Genomic DNA, 21574 nt, shown 5'->3' on the forward strand with positions numbered 1-21574 from the left:
AACATGTCCTTGCTCTTGACACCTCCTGCTTCCTTTCAGCCATTTCAGCTTGTCCTTCCTTCAGAAGTCAAACCTGATAGCAGCTCTGCTCAGAGATCGCAGACAACAGGACACTTGGTGGTCTGCATGCCCAAGGTAGGTCAAGGCATCCAGATCTATTTCAAGGCTGGGATTGTGGGTTTCTGAAGGAGCTTGACCTATCAGGGCTCATGATGACTTCTGATCAAGGTACTTTCAGGTAAAAGAACTAGAGAATCTAGTCACGTTAGCTCAGGTAGGAGGAAAAATGCCCGTGAGAAAGAAGAGCCGAGATGGGGATGTGACTTGGGGCCCCAGGCGGCACATCCGTTGCTTCTCCAGCAGTTCTCATCGCTGCAGTCTTCGGGTATCTCTGCAGGCTAGAGTCTTGGTGGCCTTCGGGGAATATAAATCATAAGGTTCTTCTAAGTGAACTAGGTCCGGTTGAACATGTCTCTGCTAAGTGGTAGTTTATACTTTCCATGCAAATGACTCTGAGAAGAGATACAGTAGGTCTTGGATCTCTTAAAAAGATTGGTTTGATTTCCAAATATTTGGCTTACTAGTTTTGTGACTTTGGGCAAATTATTAGTATTTTTAATCATCTATTTCATAGTATCACTTTTTTTTATTTTTTGGTACCGAGGTTCCTGGAAGCCCTTCTACCTCCGGGCTACACTCCTAGACTTATTTTATCCTTTTTTTATTTTTGGAAACAGGGTCTCTTAAGCTAGCTCGGCTGGCTTCGAACCTACGTGATCCTCCTGTCTCTGCCTCCCAAGCGCAGGGATTACAAGCGTGTGCCACCACGCCCGGCCATAGTATCACTTTTTTTTTTTAATGTGTGTGTGGGTGTGTGTGTGGTACTGGGGTTGAACCCAGGGGGCTTTCTACCTCTGGGCTATCCTCCCAGACCTATTTTATACTTTATTTGGAAGCAGGGTCTCACTAAGTTGCTGAGAGCCTCACTAAGTAGCTGAGGCTGGCTTTGAACCTGTGCAATCCTCCTGTCTCAGCCTCCCAAGCGTGGGGATTACAAGTGTGCTCCACCACGCCTGGCTATAGTGTCACTTTAAAGAGAGGGAATGCATGTAAAAATGGATAGCATGGTTAGCACTCAGTGAATATTCCTAGTATTACTGCAGTATGATTTTTATAATATGGATCAGATATTACTTACTAGATACTCAGATATTACATAAGTTTTGGGGGGTTTGGGGTTTTTTGTCTTTCTTTCTCTCTTTCTTTCTTTCTTTCTTTCTTTCTTTTTTTTTTTTTTTTTTTTTTTTTTTGCAGTACTGGGGATGGAACCCAGAGTCATTCTACCTCTGAGCTATACCCCCAGCCCTATTTTTATTGTTTTGAAACAAGGTCTCACTAATTGCAGAGGGCCTCACTAAGTAGCTGAGGCTGGCCATGAACTTGGATCCTCCTATCTCAGCCTCCCAAGCACTGGGATTACAGGTGTGCACCACCATGTCAGGCTTCATTAGTATTATTAGCAAACTCTTTTTTATTCTTTTTTTTTTGGCGGGGAGTCATTGGGAGTATATGTGTATTTTTTTTTGTGACATGGGATCAACTTGATGTAAAATAATATAGCAAGCATCTTCTGAGTGCCTACATAGTGCCACTTGCTGGCTGAAAGATGAATAAGAAACTTCAGGTCTTTAATGAGTCTAGGAAGGGGTATAACAATAAAAGCAAATAATTTCACTACAGTTTGAAGAAAAGCAGTAACAGAGACATGAACTAGAAATAGTAGAGTTACCGACTCCAATCTGGTTAAAAGAAAATGTGGGGCCATGACTTTGAAGGGTGAGTTGGGTATGAGGCATGCGGAAGGAAAAGGCCATATGGGAAGGAGGTAGGAAGTGTCAGGCACAGCATGGGGCTGGACGTGGTTCTGTGTGGCTGTGGCACAAGACAGATATAAAGGATGGGAGGAAAAGGGCTGGAAGGCACACAGGAGGAATTCATGAGTGCCCTGGGGCACAGCCCTCCCTCTTGATGCACATTAGTGTCGGGGATGGATTGGGGGAAATGAGAGGCAGCTATTGGGTAGATCAAGGTGTCAAACGATAAAGGCCTGGCCATAGCTTCAGTCTTAATATTTAGTGAGTGCATACTAGAAGCCAGATACTGTTCAAGGGTCTGGCTCAACCAAGGTCTGTACTCTCTTCCAATTGTACAGGGGAAGGCAGACCTCACAAGATTAAGCAAACAAGGTTATTTCAGATGGAGATAGGCTCTGTGATGGAGATAAAGCAGATAGGAAGACTGAAAGGAACAACTGAGGGACTGTGACTGGACACTTTGGATCCAACAAAGGTCAAGAAAGGTCGCCATGAGAAAATGATATTTAAACTAAGTCTTGAATGACAGGAATGGACCAGGTGTGTAAAATGATGTGCTAAGCAGAAGTACAGGGGACCTGTGGTGCTAATGAGGCTGCTGTTCCAGGAACAGGGAAAAAAGCCAGAATATCTGGAAGCTAATGAGTGAGGAGGAAAGTAGAGGAGGAAGGCGCCAGAAACACAGGCAGAAGTTGGCCTGCACACAGCCTCCGGGCAGAGAATATGAGCATCACTCCAATAATGGAGTAATGTGCTGTGGAAGCCATTGGTACATTTTAAGCTGAGGAGTAACATGATCTTATTTATGTTTTAAGAAGGTAATTTTGCTTTGCATATGGATTAAGACTCAGAGGGTGGAAAGACACAGTGAGACCAGAGAGAAGGCTCTGCAGTGGGCTGGTTGGGATGGCAGGGCATGGGCAGGGGTGGGAAGGCGGGAAAGTAACTGAATCGAGACAGTGTTTTGCTGAGAGTGCCAAGAGGATGTAGGTAAGTCAAGGAGGCTTCGACTCAACAGATCTGTGCCAGTGCCGTTTTCTCAGATGGGAAGACTGGGAGGATTTGGAGAAGCAAATTATGGTTTCATTTGGCCATTTTAAATTGGCAACCAGTTAACATGTCAGGCAGTCATTTGCCAATGTAAGACTTGAGCTCAGTGGCAGAATGGGTCAGAGATATGAAACTAGACATAATGACCAGGCAGATGATGGTTACAAACATGGTACTGACAAAGATCCCATTGGGAGGGAGTTGAGAAGTAAGAGAGAAGAGGGGCCCATGTTGGAGCAGTGAGAAAGATTGAGGGGAGAAAGAACCAACACACAAAATTATGGATGAATAGACAGTGAATCAGGAAAGCAAATAGAAGTGTGTGGTATCAGAGATTCCAAGAGAATAAACCATTATGCAAAGAAGGTGGTACTAAATTTATGTCCAGGAACTTCCCGTAGCAAAAGCAATGTCCCAAGAGATGAATGTTGGAAAGGAAGTTGGGTTTATTGAGGATGCTTGAACAGGGAGGCAGAAAGACATCTTGTGTCAAGGGCTACCTTCCAAGTCTTTTGAGAAGTAGACAATATTTATATGAGGATCAGGTTATGGACTACATAAGAAATCAGCTTGCCTGGCAGTCTGATGTTTTGAAACCAAACAGAGGAGATATCTCCTCATGATGGCTTATTTTCTTGAGGGCAAGATGCTCTTCAATGCAGAGTGAAGGCCGGGTTCTGAGAACAAGAGAGACCATCTGAAAGTGACCCCTGGATTTGGCAAAATGGGGGCATCTGCAGTCTCGATGCAAGCCCTTTCTGTGGGGCAGAGAAACTACAGATCTGCCAAGAAAGGCAGATAGGAGAACTAGTGGTATGGATGAGGAGACAGGGATTTTAGACAACTGTTTTAGGAAATCTTCTTGCAAACAGGATTAGATAATGGTCCGGTGACTGGAGGAGGCTGAAAAATCAAGGGAAGGTTTGAGGTTATCAATGATATAGCTAAAAGAAACATTAAAGAAATGGAATAAAAGACTCATTGACTGTTGAGTGGAAAATTAAAGATGAGAAGATAGGTGGTATCCCCCTGGTGGGTTAACTATGATTTAGTTTAACTATGATTAAACATAGTATAACTTCTAAAGGTGGATGGGGTTGCCTCTGATGAATTTTAGATTTTTTAGACTACTTAACTTTGATCTCAGAGTTTACAGGAAGAGAAGTTGTTTCAAAGCCTGGCTAACTTAAATGTAGATGATAACCTGAAAGAACTTAAAGAAATTAAACCTGAAAAATTAATTTGTCCATATAAAGTATCTAGATTCTTCATCGTGGGATCTATGAATGAGTTAGGATGTGTTCTGCTAGAATCTACAGAAAACACAAATGAAACTGGCTTTAACTCTAAAGAACTAGCTCATCTCTCAGGTCAAGATAGATGAAGGTTCCCCGAGCAAGTAGGGTCAGCATCTTTCTGAAATGACAGCTTGTCCTCAGACCAGATTCGTCCCATGAGTCAGGCACCAGCATAACTCGGGCAGCACACTTTGTTGTTCTTGCCTCGCATGAGACAGAAGGAGAACCAGAGAGACACAGGGGGATGATCTCTTTCATTACCACAGGGAAAAAGTTCCTCTGGACTGATGAGGTCAATTAGGCGAAGAGCCTGGATTAGCTTCATCCTGAACAATTGAACCAGGGTCTGGGCAAAGGGATGGTAAGACTTTCTTTGGCTTCTATCAGTCAGACCTCACCACATGAACTAAGGCAGGGTTACCTTTGCCTGGGATTTCAAAGGAGAAGAGAAGCAAAACCAATCCAAAGGGGACTCTTTGGATTGAGGAAGGAAAGAGTAAGAGAGGTAAGAGTCTCTGCTTTGAAGAATGTAGGTCTGATTAACCAGTAAGTTTTCTATACTAATTGTGTCATCTTTCATTTTCCTGCAGCCAATTTTCCAACAGAGAGATTATAGGGAATCAATTATGCATTTTTATTTGAAGGCAAAAAATAGCAAATAAAATTTGTTGTTAAGCAATAAAAATAACAAACAGAACTGTAAGAGTCACATTGTCCTTGATGGCCACAACAAATAAGAGAATGCTTCGTAACTAACTAGAATATCCTGTAGAGAAATCCAAGGGACTTAATTACCTCAGCACATTCATGACAGACATTAGAATGACACTATGATTAGCAACCTTTTGGTTTTTTGTTTGAAAACTACAATTCTAGCTGAAGAGGCAAGATTAAATGGTAACTCTGCTATTTCTTAAAGGAAAACCAGGATATATAATTTGTACCTTTTGCAGGGTGACATGCAATTGATGAAAAACACTCTGTCATTACTTAAGAGAATTTTAAATAAATACAGCATTCTCCTTCCATTTTCCTTTTGGCTTATATAACTGTCTAAATTCTCATGTTAAAAGCACATGAAAACCATAATACGTGGTTTATTAAGTAAAAAGCATTCTAGATGCACTAAGTTGAAGATGATTGTTTTTACTTTTAAACTATGACTAGTTGATATTTATTAAGATTTTAGACTACTGTATGAAAGTAGTGTTGACATGTAAGTTAGTCCTCTTCTCTTATTTATTAAAAGGTAGTCTGTAGCCGGGCGTGGTGGCGCACGCTTGTAATCCCCGCGCTTGGGAGGCAGAGACAGGAGGATCACGCGGGTTCGAAACCAGCCACGCGTGCTGGCTTAGGAGACCCTATTTCCAAATTTAAAAAATGTAAAAATAGGTCTGGGAGTGTAGCCCTGAGGTTGAAGGGCTTCCAGGAACCCCAGTACCACCACCAAAAAAAAAAAGGTAGTCTGTAAAAACAAACTTTAGAGAATAATTTCTTGCTTTAAATTAGATGCTTTTCACTCATGAGTAGTTATCAGTAAAGATATAAAGCTCAAACAACAAAAGGTTTCCTTAAAAGACCATCAACAGTTTAAAAAAACTAAAGCTTTATTTATACTTACCAGTAGATACACATTACTAAAACTTAACATCCTCATAATATTTCCAATATTGAAACTTCAAAGTACTGAAGTTTAATCTACTGAGCTATTCTGTCTGTCTAGACTTACTAATTTATTGTGGAATTGTGTGAATTTGGCTTATATTATTACTGAGGCGTGTGTGTGTGTGTGTGTGTGTGTGTGTGTGTGTGTGTACATGTCAAATGAGGTCTTGCCATTTGATTTTCTATATTATGGATGAGCCTCAGAGACATTATGTTAAGTGAAATAATCCAGACACAGAAACAAAAACATTTCATGATCTTGCTGGTAGGTGAAATCTCATCCATATATACAGAGACAGAGGACAAAGCACTGGTTCCCAGAGAGAGGACAGGGGAAAAATGGGTAGAGATGTAGGTAAGAGTAGTATCTACAGGATGAGCAAGCTTAGAGATCTAATGTACAATTCAAAGACTAACAGTAATAAATTTGCACTCTTTTTAGGATTCACCCTAAACAAGTAGATTTTTTTTTTTTTTAGTTGTTCTTGCCACAAAAGAAAGCAAATAATTAAAGGGTAATTTTTATTAGAGGGTGTATATGGTAACTTATTTTAGTGTAGTAACCTTTTAACTATCCAAATGTATCCCATTACATTACAATGTATGCCTTAAATATAAACAATAAAATTTGTTAAAATATAAAATTGAATAATTAGGACAGCTTTGGCTTTGGCTAAAAATAACAGAAAACCCTGACTCAAAGAGGTTTGAATAGTAAAGAAACATATGTTAGCTTTCATTAAAAATGATTCAGGTAGGCACTCAGGTACAGTTTTAATTCATTCACAGAATATTGTCAACTCAGTAAGTGAAACTTAGTACTCTCCAGTTTCTGAAAGAGTTTGTACTAGTTAATAATACTTGGATATGCTAAAGGAATTAAAATAATATCAGAATTGGTGCTTAGTAACGTCCTTTCTGATAGTATTTGTAAAGCTTCCTGTGAATGTACCAAATCACATCCTATGATTTGTGCTTTACATGTCCTGACGACGTCATGTTTATTTGTGGAAATTCAATGATGAACTTTGTGTTCATTTTCCAAGGACACACACCTGTCATTGACTCCACAAAATGCCGCCCTCAATATTTCTCATTCATACACTTTGTGCAGCATTTTTACATGATGTCAAATTGATATTTTTTTTTCCTAACCCCTAAATGAGGGAGGCTCTATCTGCACAGACTGGGTACTGAGCATAGGAAAATGTCACCAACTTAAGTCTGTTCCTCGTCACCTAGATCAAGGCTAAATTTCTTATTGGCATCCATGAGTCCTGGAAGCTCATCTCCTTCCACAGAGCTTCTCCTTGGGTTTGCTCTGCAGCCCTAGGTGGGCCCCAAGGCCCATTCTGGGCAGTCTGTGGTATTCTCGGAGGTAATACACACACCTCCCTCCTATCTCCATGTGGGACTCCGACCTCTACCCCCTCCGTTTGTCCCTTCTCGGGGTTACTGTCAAGGCCAGAAGTGGCAGGTAGGGGAGAAGGTGGAGAAGCCCTCTGGTCTTCTTCCAAAGCTTGCAGCAGAGGCACAGAGGGTGAATGCCTAGGTTACAGGGAGTGGGAAGTGTGGGGTTTTCTCAATCTTCTCTACTGGTTACAAGAACTTCTTTCTAGCTCCTGGCACTACCTTATTCACTTGCCTTTGTTTTGGGGTAGTGGTATAACACACACAAACACACACACACACACACACACACACACACACACACACGCCATTGCCCATGCCTCTCCTTACACTGGGTATACCCAGTCCAGAAACATACACCAGTGTGTGCTATTTACCACCCACAAATCTCCTTTTTTTTCTTTGGAGGAGGAGTTAGTAATTCTTTTTTGACATAGCAGCCTGCATGACCAATTTATAATACATGGACATCAGACCAAGTGGCTTTTCCCATTTCATTCAGTATCAAAGGCTCAGTCCCTTGGTACCCTGCCCCCATCGTCTTCCTGGCATTGTTTCCCACCAGGGCTCTCTCCTCCTTCCAGCCTCACCATCTTCCTTGCAGTTTCACAAACATGATTTCCTACTCCAGGATTCACACTGATCCCCTCTCTGCTGAACCATCCTCCTCCCAGCACTCCCTTAATTTGCTCTACCTTCCCTTTCTGGTTTCTGCTCATGGGTCATTTTATCAGTGAGGCCTTTCCTCTCCTACCCCAGTGTTACTTCTCCCCATTCCTGCCGCGCTGGTTTCCACAGAGCTTATCACTGCCTGGCAGTCTAAATATTTGTTTATTTGTCTTTTTACCCCAACAAGAATTTCAACTTCAAAAGAACGGGATTCTTGTCTGTTCTGTCTGTGTCAGATAGAACAAATTGCAACCACACCATGGCAATTATTGAGATTGTATTGAATTTGTAGATTACAACAGGAATAAATCAGACATATTTACCTTATCAAAATCAGATACCAATAAGTTTAATAATTTTTGAATGAGCCAATACATCAATTGTCTTTTGATATTTAAAACATGAATTTCTCCTGATTACCATTTTCAATCATTTCCCTGATAACTTTTCCATGTGTGTTATACCAGGTTAACTTGACAAAATCTAACCCCTGTAAGGGCCATTGAAACTTATGCACCATAGATTCACAGGGGTTGGAATGAGATGGATAAAGAAACAGTTCCAGAATCAGAGAACAACTCAACAGCGGTGTGATCTTGGAAAATTATTACACTTACTATGTCTCTGGTCCATTACCCATAAAAGGAAATTAATAATAATGCAGGCCTCAAATGGTTGTCTTAAGGATAATGTAAATTAAAATAAGTAAAGCACTTTGAACAGTTCTTGGGACAGTATGCTCACTGCATTAGTGTTGAATTTTTATTAATATAATTCATTACTATTTATTAATATTATAATGTAATATTTCAAGCTGTTAGTTATTATTTCATAATTATTTTTAGTCTGTTTCTGTTGCTATAACAGACGATCTGATGCCGAGAGTGTTATAAAGGAAACAGGCTTATTTGGCTCATGACTATGGTGGCTGGAAAGTACAAATAGCATGGTGTTGGGATCTGGAAATGACCCCCGGCTGTCTCTCAACGTGACAGATGGCCTCCTATGGAGGGAACAAGATAGGGGGGGGGGAGGAGGGAGGGAGGGAGAGAGAAAGAGAGAGAGATGGATGGAGATAACTTGTAGCAAGAGAGGAAGCAAAAAAAGTGGAGAGAGCCAGGCTTACTTTTTAAAAATAACAACACACTCTTGGAAACTCATCCACTGCATAATATCCCCCCATTCGTCCCTTCCTGAGGGTGGTCACGATCCAGTAGTTACCTCTCACTAGCCCCCCCACCTCTTAAAGGCTCCTCCACCTTTCGGTTCCCTTACACTAGAGAAAAGATTTCAGTGTGAGTTTTGGTGAGGACAATCCACATCTAGCTATAGCAATTACTGAGATTATTGAATTTGCAGATAATAATATGAATATACAGATATATTTACATAATCAAAACCAGATACCAAATAATGTCTTTCCCCTTTCTTATTCTTGTGGCAGATATGTCAGAAGGTCTTGTTTTGTTTGGTTTTGTGTTCATTTTTTCTCTCTGTAGTAGCTTATCCATCTTCGAGAGTTGATTTACAGATTCCATACATAAAATTTTAGTTCCTATTTTGAGCGAGATGATTCCCCTTCACATTTTCAAAGAGTTTATGCTTGCCCTTCAGCCTGTGTTTTGAGATGTGTAGTCAGACTAAGTTATATGTACATAAACAATCTTGTCATCCTCAGCCTGGGAATATTTGGCATATGATCTCACCACAGTCCAACTTAACAAGATTTAACTGAAATTTTGCATTCACGGGGAGGCCTGTTCACTTGCATCGAGTCATTAAATTAAACTCCCATCTGATTCTCAATTGACAAGTTACAGGAACACTCCAAGAATATGCTTCATGATTTCCTTTGGGTGTTCTTTCACAATAATTAACTGAGATTAAGGAAGTTGCTGTCTGAACTGAACAGCAAAATGTATTTACCACTTCAGTTAGTGGACATCTTGCTTGATTTTGCTTATGTGAAGCACAAGAGGTGAAGGTCACATATTAAGGTCAATAAAACAGACCATGCTTCTAAAGAAACACAGTCTCAGACTTTTTTCTACTTATTGGTGGACCCATGTTTTACAGTACTTCCGCTCTACTCAAATATATGTGTGCCATTTCCAACGTGAACTCACATTTGTTCTCTGGCTCCCCGGTGGGTCTGTGGTGCTGCCTGGTCAGCGCGCCAGGCCCCCATCTCACCTTCATGCTTCTCTTCTTTCATCTCTAATGCTCTGCTCATTCCTAAAACTTCCAGTGTTGAAAGCCTGGAAGTGTCAAATGAAGAGATAAACACCAAATGGCGTGTGCACGCATTTGTTTTATTTTGAATCTCACTATGATGTATAATTAGTGCACCAATAAAAGTGTAAAGAAAGATAATGTCCACATATCTACCATCATATCTACTGCCTACACTTCTGGTCCCTTGTTCACCTTCTCTCCTTCTGAATCTAAGAGCCTGGAGTCTTTCCAGCCCCCTAAGAGTTAGCTACATCCTATTGCTACTCACCTTTGAGAGATGTTTTTTCCTTCTCTCTTTCCTGCTTCACTAAATTTCATCTCTCTGCATTTATGGTAGGAACCATACTGAAATATCTACTTCCTAAAAACTAACCAGAATAACACAAGAGCATCCCTCGGTATTTATTGCCCTAATCTACTCTATTGAGAACTATTATAACAGACATCTTTATTTGCTGTTCAATTCTCTCACAATCTCAAAAGATCCCCTCCTTCACTGAAGCCTCTTTGAGGCCTCTAGTCATCTCCACGTGGGTAAATGCTGTCATCCCTCATCATCTTCCTACTTAACCTCCTGGCATCTTCTCACATACATCATTAATCCACCCCGCTGCCTTGACCCCTGTTGACTTGGCTTTGGGTAGGCCGCCTCATGGTCTCCCTGGTAGATGCTCCTGCTCATTGGCTACCCTTGCCACTGGGTGCTTCTTGGCTGGTTCTCTTACAGCCAGGCCTCTGAAAGTTGGCCTGTGAATTATTCAGTTCTGAGACTCCTTCTGTTCTCTCTTTATATTCACGCCCTACATAATCTCATGACTTTAAATATCCCTAGAGCTCTGTCATTGGCTAATCTTCAATTAAGTAATAAGGAGTAATAACCATGCTGAGGAAAATTTAGGCAGATGAACTATGTATTTTAAACAAATCTCAGTAACATCAGTACCTAAAAAGATAGTGACTACCATTGATGGTGCAGGACTGGCTGAAGGGATGAACCATGCTGTCAGGAATCCCCTGAGGTGCTTACTAGAAAAGAAAGAAGCCAAAGTCCAGAGCCTGCCAACAAGGGCACTCTGGTGAGCCTCTCACTTGGGGATGTATTACCCTTTGGAGGACTGTAACTTCAGAACAAATAGAATAAGAAATAATGCAGTCCTCCAAAGGTTGGAAGCCTGTCTTCACACTGTCTAAATGGTCACCAAACTGGACCTTGAACGTGAGTGAAGGTAGTCCCAGGTAAGTAGTATCTATATGTGCCTGGCAAACCTGGTGGAAATCTCTCCCAGAAAAAGAAAACATCATCCATGAACTCAGATTTTACACACACACACACACACACACGCACACACGCACGCACACACACACAGTCTTCAATGATGGCACTTTAAAAAATGTCCATGTTTTACAATGGTGCCAAAGCGATACATATTTTGTAGAAACCATACTTCAGAGTTGGTGGATCTTTTCTTGGACTAGTGATATGTGGTAGGATCCTCTCTTGCAATGTTGGGAAGTAGCCTGGAGCTGCAGCTCCCAGTCAGCCACATGATCATGAGGGCAAATAATGGAGACAGTGCACTGTGCTGCTGACCTACAGTGTCAACTAGGCAAAGGCAGCTTTATCCTCGTCAGAACAAAACTATAGTAGATCCAGATGGAGGCCAAGCTTCAGAAGCGCAGGAGAGTCCAGTCCTGCAAGGCACTCCCTCCAGCACAACTGATCTGGATCAAGGAGTCAGTTTTCGGGGTACTAGGCACTCACAGGCCTCACATTCCAGGTAAGGTGCCTAGGGCTGAGGGGGGATGGACTTCAGACAGGGAAGGATGCTAACAAGAATGGCAGGACCCATGCTCTGAGGAATGTATGCCTGAAATAGATCTCCCGACCGCATCTTCTATTTCCTTTCTGCATCCCCCTGGGTCTGTATATGATCTTTAGAAGGAAATAGAAGAGGAGACGATTCCAGCCAGCTCTCTGCTGGAAAACAGAGATCTCAGACCTGGCTGTGAAGACTCCACACACTGCCTTTACCTATTGGTTTCACAGCCTCAGCAGACTCGCAAGGCTGCCACTTACAGTAGGATTTTCCCCTTTGACTCTTGTCTCATTGGGGTGAGTGATAGGCCATTCTCCTGATGGCCAGCAAATGAGGACAGAGGGGAGATGCATGTCAATTGGAGGCCACCATCAGACACTGTAGGCTGTCACAATTATCTGGATGTGTGTCCTTCCTTTGCGCTACCTCGCCACTGTCCTTCAAAACCAAGAACCACGCCCATGCTCCTCCTGCTCTGGGTCCTTACAAGGGCAGTGGGAGAGGGGGCCTTACTGTTCTCTGTTGGAGGGTCCCTGATGCTTAGGATTTTCTCCTAGGCAGTGAGGCTGAAGTATGCATGGACATCTGGTCATGTGAATGTCACTGCCATTAGTAGAAGAAGCTGCAGGCCATGTCATCTGTGCCTGTGACACAGAACCCCCTGGAACACTTGAGGATGTTTTCCTGATGCAGTGCTGAGGACACAGCTCCGCCTCCACCTTCATTTACATGTGGTTTTTGTTACCCTAAGGTCCAGTTGCCCAGGCAACAAGGAGTGGCAGCTGAGTGTTATGGCTCTGACTTTTACCACTCTCCCTGAGTGAATGAGCTCACCAATCATTCCCCAGTTCTGCCTACTCTTCTCCTCTCCCCTACCTCCCTCTTCCTCTTTTTCCTTCTCCTCATGCTAAGGTTTCAAACCTTCTTCAAGACTGAGCCGATTGACAGTGTCTCCTGAACTTGCTCCTCTCATTGGCTCAAGTCTCTTAGCTACCCTGGCCTTCCCTCTGTCTCTGAGCCGCCACGGATCAATGTGGACACATCAGCTGTGCTATGGTTTGAGCGCTGGTACCTCAGTTCCTGCATGTGGCAGTGTTGGGAGGCAGGGCCTGCTGGGAGGTGGTTAAGACTTGGGGGGCCCTCAAGAGCAGACTGTTGCTTTTCTCACAAGAATGGGCTAGCTACTGTGGGCCTTCAGCCCTCTTTAATCTCACACACCTGTGCACTCTCTCCCTCCCGACCTCCATCATGTTAGAAGGCAGCAGGAGGCCCTCGCCGGAGGCAGCTTCCACTCTTGGTCTTCTCAGCCTCCTGAACCCTGAGCCAAATAAATGTCTTTCTCTTACAAACCACACAGGCCCAGGTGTCCTGTTACAACAACAGAAATGGGACCAAGATGAAGTGTTTACTAAGGAGGTCTTGGGTCCTCTGGGCCTAGCCCTGGGACTTGCACACACCCCTGCTGCTCGCCAGCTCCATCCCAGGAGTGGTCTGACTCGGAGAAGACACCACCTCTCTCTGACCTTTTGGTTTCTGTGATGTACTAGAAAAAGTGGAGTCTCATCATTAGAGGTACACCAGCCTCATTTTACTACTGAAAAAAAAAAAATGAGACTGACCCCTATTACAAGGAAAAATATTTCCATAGCAGCTTAAACTTTCTTTCAAGCACAATTATAAAAGTAATTTTAGGAAAACATAAGTGACATTTTCTCTCTTCTGGCCTCTTTGTCTTTTTTGAGATCATCCCAAAGAGAAAACTAACAACCATCTCCCACACTGAGGAGAAAAAGAGCAGAGTGGTTCATTATACACACAAACACAGTAGATTTTATTATGTTCTTTTCTACATAGTTTGAAGGAGACACGGCTCATGAAAGGAACCTGAGGAAAGAGGAGCCAAGTGGGCTCAGGGTTCCCCAGAGAAGAGAAGGTCCCTTTTCCCAGAGGTGACCTTTAGAGGGGCATAGTTCTCAAGTGGAAAAGGAGGGAGGGGAAGACAGCATGGCCAGGTGGTGAGCTCAGCTAACTCAGGGTAAGGCCTGGCTGGCCCTCAGTTCTCATGATGATGGGACTCTGCTATCAGAACAGGCTAGTGTGAGTGTCTGAAATACAAAGGTGTGTGTTTCCCATTGTTTAAGAAACCATGCAAGGTGTGAGAAAGCCAGAGACCACAGATGTAAGGCCTGAGGACAGCCCGGGCTCCTCTTCCTCACTCCCCACATCTAACTCGCCAGCAAACCCTCTTGTTCTGCGTCCAAACACATCCAGAGTCTGGCTCCCTCTTCCACCTCCTTGGGCCAGCTTCTGCCCTTGTCCTCCTGTCCCGGTGACTGCAGTAGCCCCCCTGAGTCACTGCTCTTCCCTCCTGCCCCTTGCAGTGTATTCTCAACCCAGGGAGCCCTACACAGAAGTGTGGCCGTGCCCTTGGCCCTCCTCTGCTCAGCAACCTCCCACTCCCAGAGCTTCTGGTTCCTTCCAGAATGCAACTAGAGTCCTCTGGGGTGCCCCCTGCACCTGGGCACGTGGTGGTAGGCGTCCTGCCCCCTGCTTGCTCTTCTGCTCTTTGTGCCCGCCTCCTGCCCCCTGACTCCCCAGATGCTGTCCTGCAGGCCAGGCCTCTCCCTTCTCAGGGCTTCCCACCTGCTGGTCTCTCTACCAGGAAACTTCCTCCAGCTTCCTAGAGGGCGTGTCAGCTCACTTAGAGTCTCCCCTCAAATCTGTCTCAGCACGATTTCACCAGTGCCTGTTTAATGCCAGGACTCTCTTCTTGCCGGCCACAGGCTCTCGTGCTTTGTGTGTTAGAAATTTGTTTTCTATCTCCATTGTCTGGAGTCCCTCTGGTATTCCTAATACTCCCTAGCGTGAGCATTTTAGAGAAAACGTAGTGTCCCTTCTCTTTCTGTGCTTGGCTGATCTCCCTTAACACAATGCTCTCCAGGTCTTTCCATCTTCTTACGAATGACCTAATTTTTTTCTTCTTTATGCTGAGTAGAATTCCATTGTGTTTATTTCCCATAATTTTGTAATCCATTTATCTGTTGATGGACACCTAGGTTGGTTCCATATTTTGGCTATTGTGAATTGTGCTGCTAAGAACATGGGCATGCATATATTGCTGTAGTTTTGGAAAGATACCCAGGAGTGGTATCGCTGGATCAAAACTCAGCAAAGCCAGGAAGGAAGGGTAGAGGAGGGAGAAGGATGAAGTTCATTAATGGAAAACCTACATGCTACTATGTGATGAAAATATAACATTGCTAATCTGGACACTGGGAAGCAGGAGGGGGAGATGGCACCAAGTACTGTGTGAATATATGCCATTGTCAACACGATTCACATTATAATATGAGACTATAGTGTGCCTATTTAAAAAAGAGAAATTGTTTTCTATCCCCCTCCCCCCTCACTCACTAGAATACAAGCTCATGAGCACAAAGGTTTTCCTGTGAGTTTTATTCAGTGCTGAATACTCATGACCTAGAGGATGGCCTTGCTCATGGGGGATACCATCAAGAATGTTTGTTGAATGATAAATAAATGAGAAAAGTCATGAACTGTCAAATGCAGGCCTGATTCCCACCGAGACTATCTCTAGCAGGATTGTGAAAGGATGTTTTCATTCCTTCATAAACATCATTATCACTCTTGGTGCTTGTTGTCACTTAATAAAAAAATTTAATTTTCAGTTTTAGGCTGCAGTATGTGGGTGAGCCTCCATGGGAAACTGACAGACATAGTACACTTCACAAGTGTGGAAGAACTTTGGAAGAACCAGTTGACATATATATTTTTTCTTTACTTCCAAAGCCACAGGACTATCTTATGTAATGATCAATATTGATTTTTATGAGTAGTCAGTAATTGTACCCTTTAAAGTTTTCCTCAGATCACCTGGATACCTTTGAAATCAAAGCAGTATTTTTTCTGTTGTTTTTTTCAAAATTTAAACTTTCATGGCTGCAACCATACATTTACTTGAGAGAGAACATACTTCAAAATATGTTTGACCTCTATGAGCATTTTTACATGTTCAAAGATTTTTAAATCATGTGCCAATGATAACCTACATATTTTCTAATATTGGGAACTTCTATAATCTAGTAAAAAAAAAAGATCTTGATTTCTTTAAATAAGTTGTTTTGAATAGGCTTAGTGAATTATGTGCTTTTCTTAGTAAAGTCAATCAGAACACAATTAGGAAATAATGAAGTTTGAAATCAAAGTAACCAACAATACATTTGGAAATATACATAAACTTTCTTTACTGTCAAGCAATAATATGTAACCTAGTTAATTCTAAGGTTTTTATATTACTAATATTCTTTTCTAGGAGTTTGTATACTTTTAGTGTTGAACACTATTGTGTATTGTGGGCAATTAATTAATTCATAGAAAAACCAGAAATATGTAATAAGATGACCAGTTTACAAGGAGATGAGGTTGGTGAAAGGAGGACTGTTAGAAAATGGTAGTCTGTTTAAATGCATGGCTGGGCCTCATTACTGAGCATTATCAACAGATAATTCAACTCTCCCACACTCTCGAGTCATATATGCATATGCCTAGGCAGGTATGTAAAGAACATAGACAGTTTGGGAGTTTTATGAAGAAAAAAGTGTGGAGGCGTTTTTAGAAATTGTTCACGAGGCATGGGTGAAGATGTTAAATGTGTACACTTAAGCAAAATGATGATGGAGAAAAGATTTGCCGCACTTATAAATAAATTGTGTGGAAGTTATTAATATCAGATGCGGTAATAGAAAACTTTCTGCAAAATTCTGAAAAAGTTTAGACAACTGATCAATTATTAACTGTTCAATTAAAATATTTATTAAATTCAACTAAGATTTATTAAGTTCGCAGCATAGCCAAAGCTGTGTGTGAGTTACTATGGAAGAAAAAACACATGATAAGTGTCTCTCAAGTCTTTCTTCCTGTCCCCTCCCTGTTGAGTCCAGGCTGTCAATACCCAGAAGACCCGGAGTTGACCCTGTCCCAGTATTGAAGTCCTGGTTTCAGACTCCTGTTAAGTCTCTCCCTTCCATTTAGATTTGAAATTATGTTACTGTCTCAGACATTAGTATCAAAGTCATGACTTCTAGGGCTTTTTATGGTTCCCACATCCTTTTCTGTTTTCATTAGATCCAGCACCAGCAGGACTCAGCCTACATGAAGCTTCAGATGGCAGAATCTCACCTCTTCCCCATTCATAGGCAGAGGGGCAGAAGGGACATCGCCCAGGTCTTTTCTCTTAGTTCAAGTCTTTTGTTATTTCTTCATTCATTCTTCTCAGAATGTGAATGGGCACCTACTGTAGGCTGGGCACCTCTCCTAGGTTCTTAGGAATGCTGAAGAAAAGGTAGATATTTACCCATTTAGATACTCCTGGGCTATGCTCTTGTGGAGTTGGCTGGAGGCTGTGATACCTTCCTCATATGTGGCTTTGATCTGAAAACCCCCTGAGGACTTCTCTTCTCTCTGTCCTCATTACCTCCTTCACCGATGAGCTCTCTCTCTAGTAGTCTTTCTCTAAACTATTTCATGGTCTTGTATAAAGTCAGAATTGTGTCAAATAAAATTTCATAAAGATTTGTAAAGTTATGACTTTTCTTGGTAAAAAATAGTAAAGAGACAAAAAGAAAATTATATGATTTATAAAACCCAGATTATAACATGAATATAGGAAAATGATGGGGGGGGCAAACAAACACATTCTTCCTCATAACCTCCAAGCATAGACATTTCACTTTGATATAAATATTGTCAGGGCAAATGGGTGCATTTAAATAAAATATGTAATTTATAAAATATTATAGAATTTAGTTGCAAACCAAAGTCAATACAGTTGCATGGTCTAGGAAAACACAAGGAAGGAAACAAAAAAGCTGAAAATCTGTAGGAAAGATATCACATCCAATATGAGTTATGCCGTACAGCTTCCCAGAGCACACCCACATCCAAAGATAAGGACAAGAACAGGTGAAGCCAGAATAGGCGATGCTAGCAAACTTAGAATAGTTATAGAAAGATCAGTGTCAGAGGATAGGATTCAGAGCAAAAGAACAGTAAATAAAATCCTGAAAATTGTTCTACTGTAAAAAAATTATAAATATCCGAATGATTTTATATATTAGAGTATTTATTATCCATTTGTTAGGCATAAATGTAAGTTTTATGTGGATAGACAGCTTGATCAATGCTGTAGTCTTGTAGTCTTGTATTGTCTTCTAGTAGATATCAAAAGATTAGCTGAAGAAGGAAACTACCAAAGCCAATTATCTATACCTTGTCATGCCTTTTTAAAAAAACTTTTGCTCATAGATAGTCAGATACTTATTGTTTTCTTACTGGATAATAAGCAGAAGTTTTTAGGCTCGCTTAATTGTTATTTTATTTTAATTATGGTGATTATTTTCTATTTCTTATTCATGAAATCTTTAGTTTCATAGATATTCTCCCATATTTTCTTTTGGAGGTTTTATCATTTTACCTTTTACCTTTAGGTCTATAATCCATTTTTTAAAAATTTTTTATTGGTGCATTATAGTCATACATCTTAATGGGGTACAAGATGGTAGAGGTACACATGTGCACATCACTCATTTAGCCCTTCCCAATTCCCACTCCCTTTCCTTCCCTCTCCCTACTATTCATGTTTGGTTCCTGATTGACTCTGATGTGTGTGTGAATGTACATCATTTACATTAGGGAATTCCCCTCTCCCCCCCTTTCATCACCTGCAGTTAGGCCTCCTGATTTGCTCATCTATGGTTTCTCCTCCTTTGTCTAGAGTTCTTCCTATGACCCTTTTTTTTCTCCCTGTCTTTGCATATTAGAGAGAACATCCAATTTCTTACTTTTTGTTCCTAACTAATTTAACTTAGCATAATGTTTTCCAGTTCCATTCATTTTTCTCTAAATGATGTAATTTTGTTATTTTTATGGCTGAGTAAAATTCCAATGTGTACATATCCCATAGTTTTATAATCCATTCATCTGTTGATGGACATCTTGGCTGGTTCCATAGTTTAGAAATTGTGAATTGTGGGACTATGAACATAGATACACATGCTTTACTTTGGTAGTTTGTTTTCCATTCTTTTGGGTAGATACCAGAAGTGGTATTGCTGGATCATATGGTAGGTTCATTTCCATTCTTGTGAGGATCCTCCATACTGTTTTCCAAAGTGGTTGCACTAATTTGCAATTCCACTAACAATATATTAGTGTTTCTACTTCTCCACATGACTTATGTATGGTATGGAATGATTTTTATATATTGTATCTGCATACAAGGCTATGCAAATCTGGCACCATAAGATTTTACTTTCCTCATCAAATTTCTTTGGCATCTTTGTAAAAAAGTCAATGGCCTTATAAGTAGAGGTCTATTTCTAGGCTATGTATTTTATGCCATTGATCTGTTTATCCTTGCACTAGTACCACCTAATGCTGGCTATGTAGCTTTACAATAAATCTTGGAGATTGTAATTCTTCCAACTTTATTTTTTATGATTATTTTGGCTATTCTTTATATTTTTATATAAATTTAAGAACCAATATTTACCAATTTATATTCAAAAACATTGTAGGAATGATAATTATGATTGCTTTGAATCTTTTGGTCAACCTGGGAAAAATTCACATCTTGACATTACTAAATTTGTCACACTATAGTCATGGGATTTCTCTAAAGTATTTCAAATGTTATCTCAGCATCAGATTGTAGTTTTCAATGTTGGAGCCATGCACAGCTTTTGTTAAGATTATTTCTATTTTATGGATATTATTTTAGGATAGTTTGGTTACCATTATAGATAAAATTATTTGATAAATTTATTTTTCAATTATTTTTACCTATATATAGAAATAAAAATGTTTTCTCTACATTGACTTATCAAATATTCTTAGTTAATAGAAGTACAGCAACTTTTTAAAAAATTATTGGTGAATTGTAGTTATATATCTTAATGGAGTTAATTACTAGAAGTGGAAAAATTTCTAAGTTATTTAGGAATTCTCATTTTAAAAGTTCATTTAATTTGTGAAGAATTTTAATTCTTGCTTTTCAAACTGTCTTACTTACTTATTTGTGTATTTCTTTATGTACTGTTGGGAACCCTCCCATCATGGGCTTCACTTCATCTATTTCCTTTCTCTCGTAGATCACAGTCCTGCTTGCTGAAAAGCAGCTGTTTGATTTGTACTCACTTGCTGCTGCAGTTGTTTATAGCAGTAGGTCTAGTCCAGTGTGAAGCCCTTCAACACGGTCAGATGGAGTGTTTACCTTCATATTTGATGAATGTTTTCTGTGGATATGGGTTGATAGTTTGTTGAGAGGTTTTATTTTTCATTGGTCAGCTTTTTATAGATGTTGTTCCACTGTTTCTAAGGAGAAGTCAACAATAATTTATTCTTGTGTCACATGCATTTAATGTGTTATTTCACTGTGCCTGCTTTAAAAATATTGTCCTTTTGTTTTAATCTATATGCTTTTATGTGTTCTTATACAGCTTGAGAGTCTCTGTTCATTGAATCACTATGTATTTGTATTTTAAAGAACTTAAGGAGGATTCAGCCATTTTTTCTTTAAATGTTTTTTTTTAATCTTCTGTCTTTCCTCTTGTAAGACTCTAGCCAAGTATATGCTCAAACACTTGAATCTGAGAATCACCTAGATAAAGCTAGTTAAGAACAAACAAACACCAGATTTCTAGGCTCCAACATACAAATTGATATTGCCCTGTCTGACACTGATGGTCTGTGAATTCCTTCCTTCCTTCCTTCCTTCCTTCCTTCCTTCCTTCCTTCCTTCCTTCCATAATAAGTTACGAGAGGCTTTATTCGTGGGGGGTCAACCCCCAGCCCCCGCGTGGCCGCGGGGGCCGGTGGCCTGCGGGAGAATGCCTCCCTCCCTCTCCCGGTCCTCTCTGAACTCTCTCTTCCGGGGCAGGAGGCCTGGTCCCCAGAATCGCAGGCTCCACCTCCTAGCTCTCGGCCCTGCCCCAACTTTACACTTCCTTCCTTCCTTCCTTCCTTCCTTCCTTCCTTCCTTCCGTAGTTAGTTTTAGTACCGGTAATTGAACCTAGGAGCATTCTACCTCCCAGCTACACCCCTACCCCTTTTTATTTCTTATTTTGAAACAAGGTCTTACTGGTTAAGAGTCTTACTGAATTACTGAGGTTGGGATGAAACCTGTGATCCTCCTATCCCAGTCTTCCCAATACTGGGCTGACAGGTAAGTGCCACCATACCCAGCTTGGTTTGAGCATTTCTAAACATTTTTCTTCTTCTTCTGTTATTCAGATTGAATAATTTATGCTGAACAGTCTTCCAAGTAATTGATATTTTTGCCATCTTCATCATACTATTAGTCCTATTCAGTGAACTTGCTTATTTCAGACATTATATTTTTCAGTTTTGGAGTTTCCATTTTTTTAAAAAGCCATCTATTTTCCTAATAATATTCCTGATATACTTATCCATCCTACAATTCCAACATTGGAATCATCTTGTGGTCTTTTTCTGTTTTTCTTGACTGTGAAGTAAAAA

At 40.8% G+C, this 21574-nt stretch overlaps 1 protein-coding gene across 1 annotated transcript in view; it reads left to right on the forward strand.

The window, feature by feature from the left end:
* The window catches only part of DNAAF11 (dynein axonemal assembly factor 11), a gene marked incomplete at both ends in the record, with an annotated part of 91592 nt that overhangs the window by 46365 nt on the left and 23653 nt on the right, over positions 1 to 21574 (forward strand). Inside the window, one exon of the mRNA XM_080694715.1 lies at positions 40 to 135. Within this exon, the coding sequence (XP_080550841.1) occupies positions 40 to 135 (96 nt within the window). The remainder of the gene's footprint in view (positions 1 to 39; positions 136 to 21574) is intronic.

The sequence above is a fragment of the Muscardinus avellanarius genome (genome assembly GCF_963383645.1).
Source record: "Muscardinus avellanarius genome assembly, chromosome: 4".
In the NCBI taxonomy this organism is placed as follows: Eukaryota; Metazoa; Chordata; class Mammalia; order Rodentia; family Gliridae; genus Muscardinus; species Muscardinus avellanarius.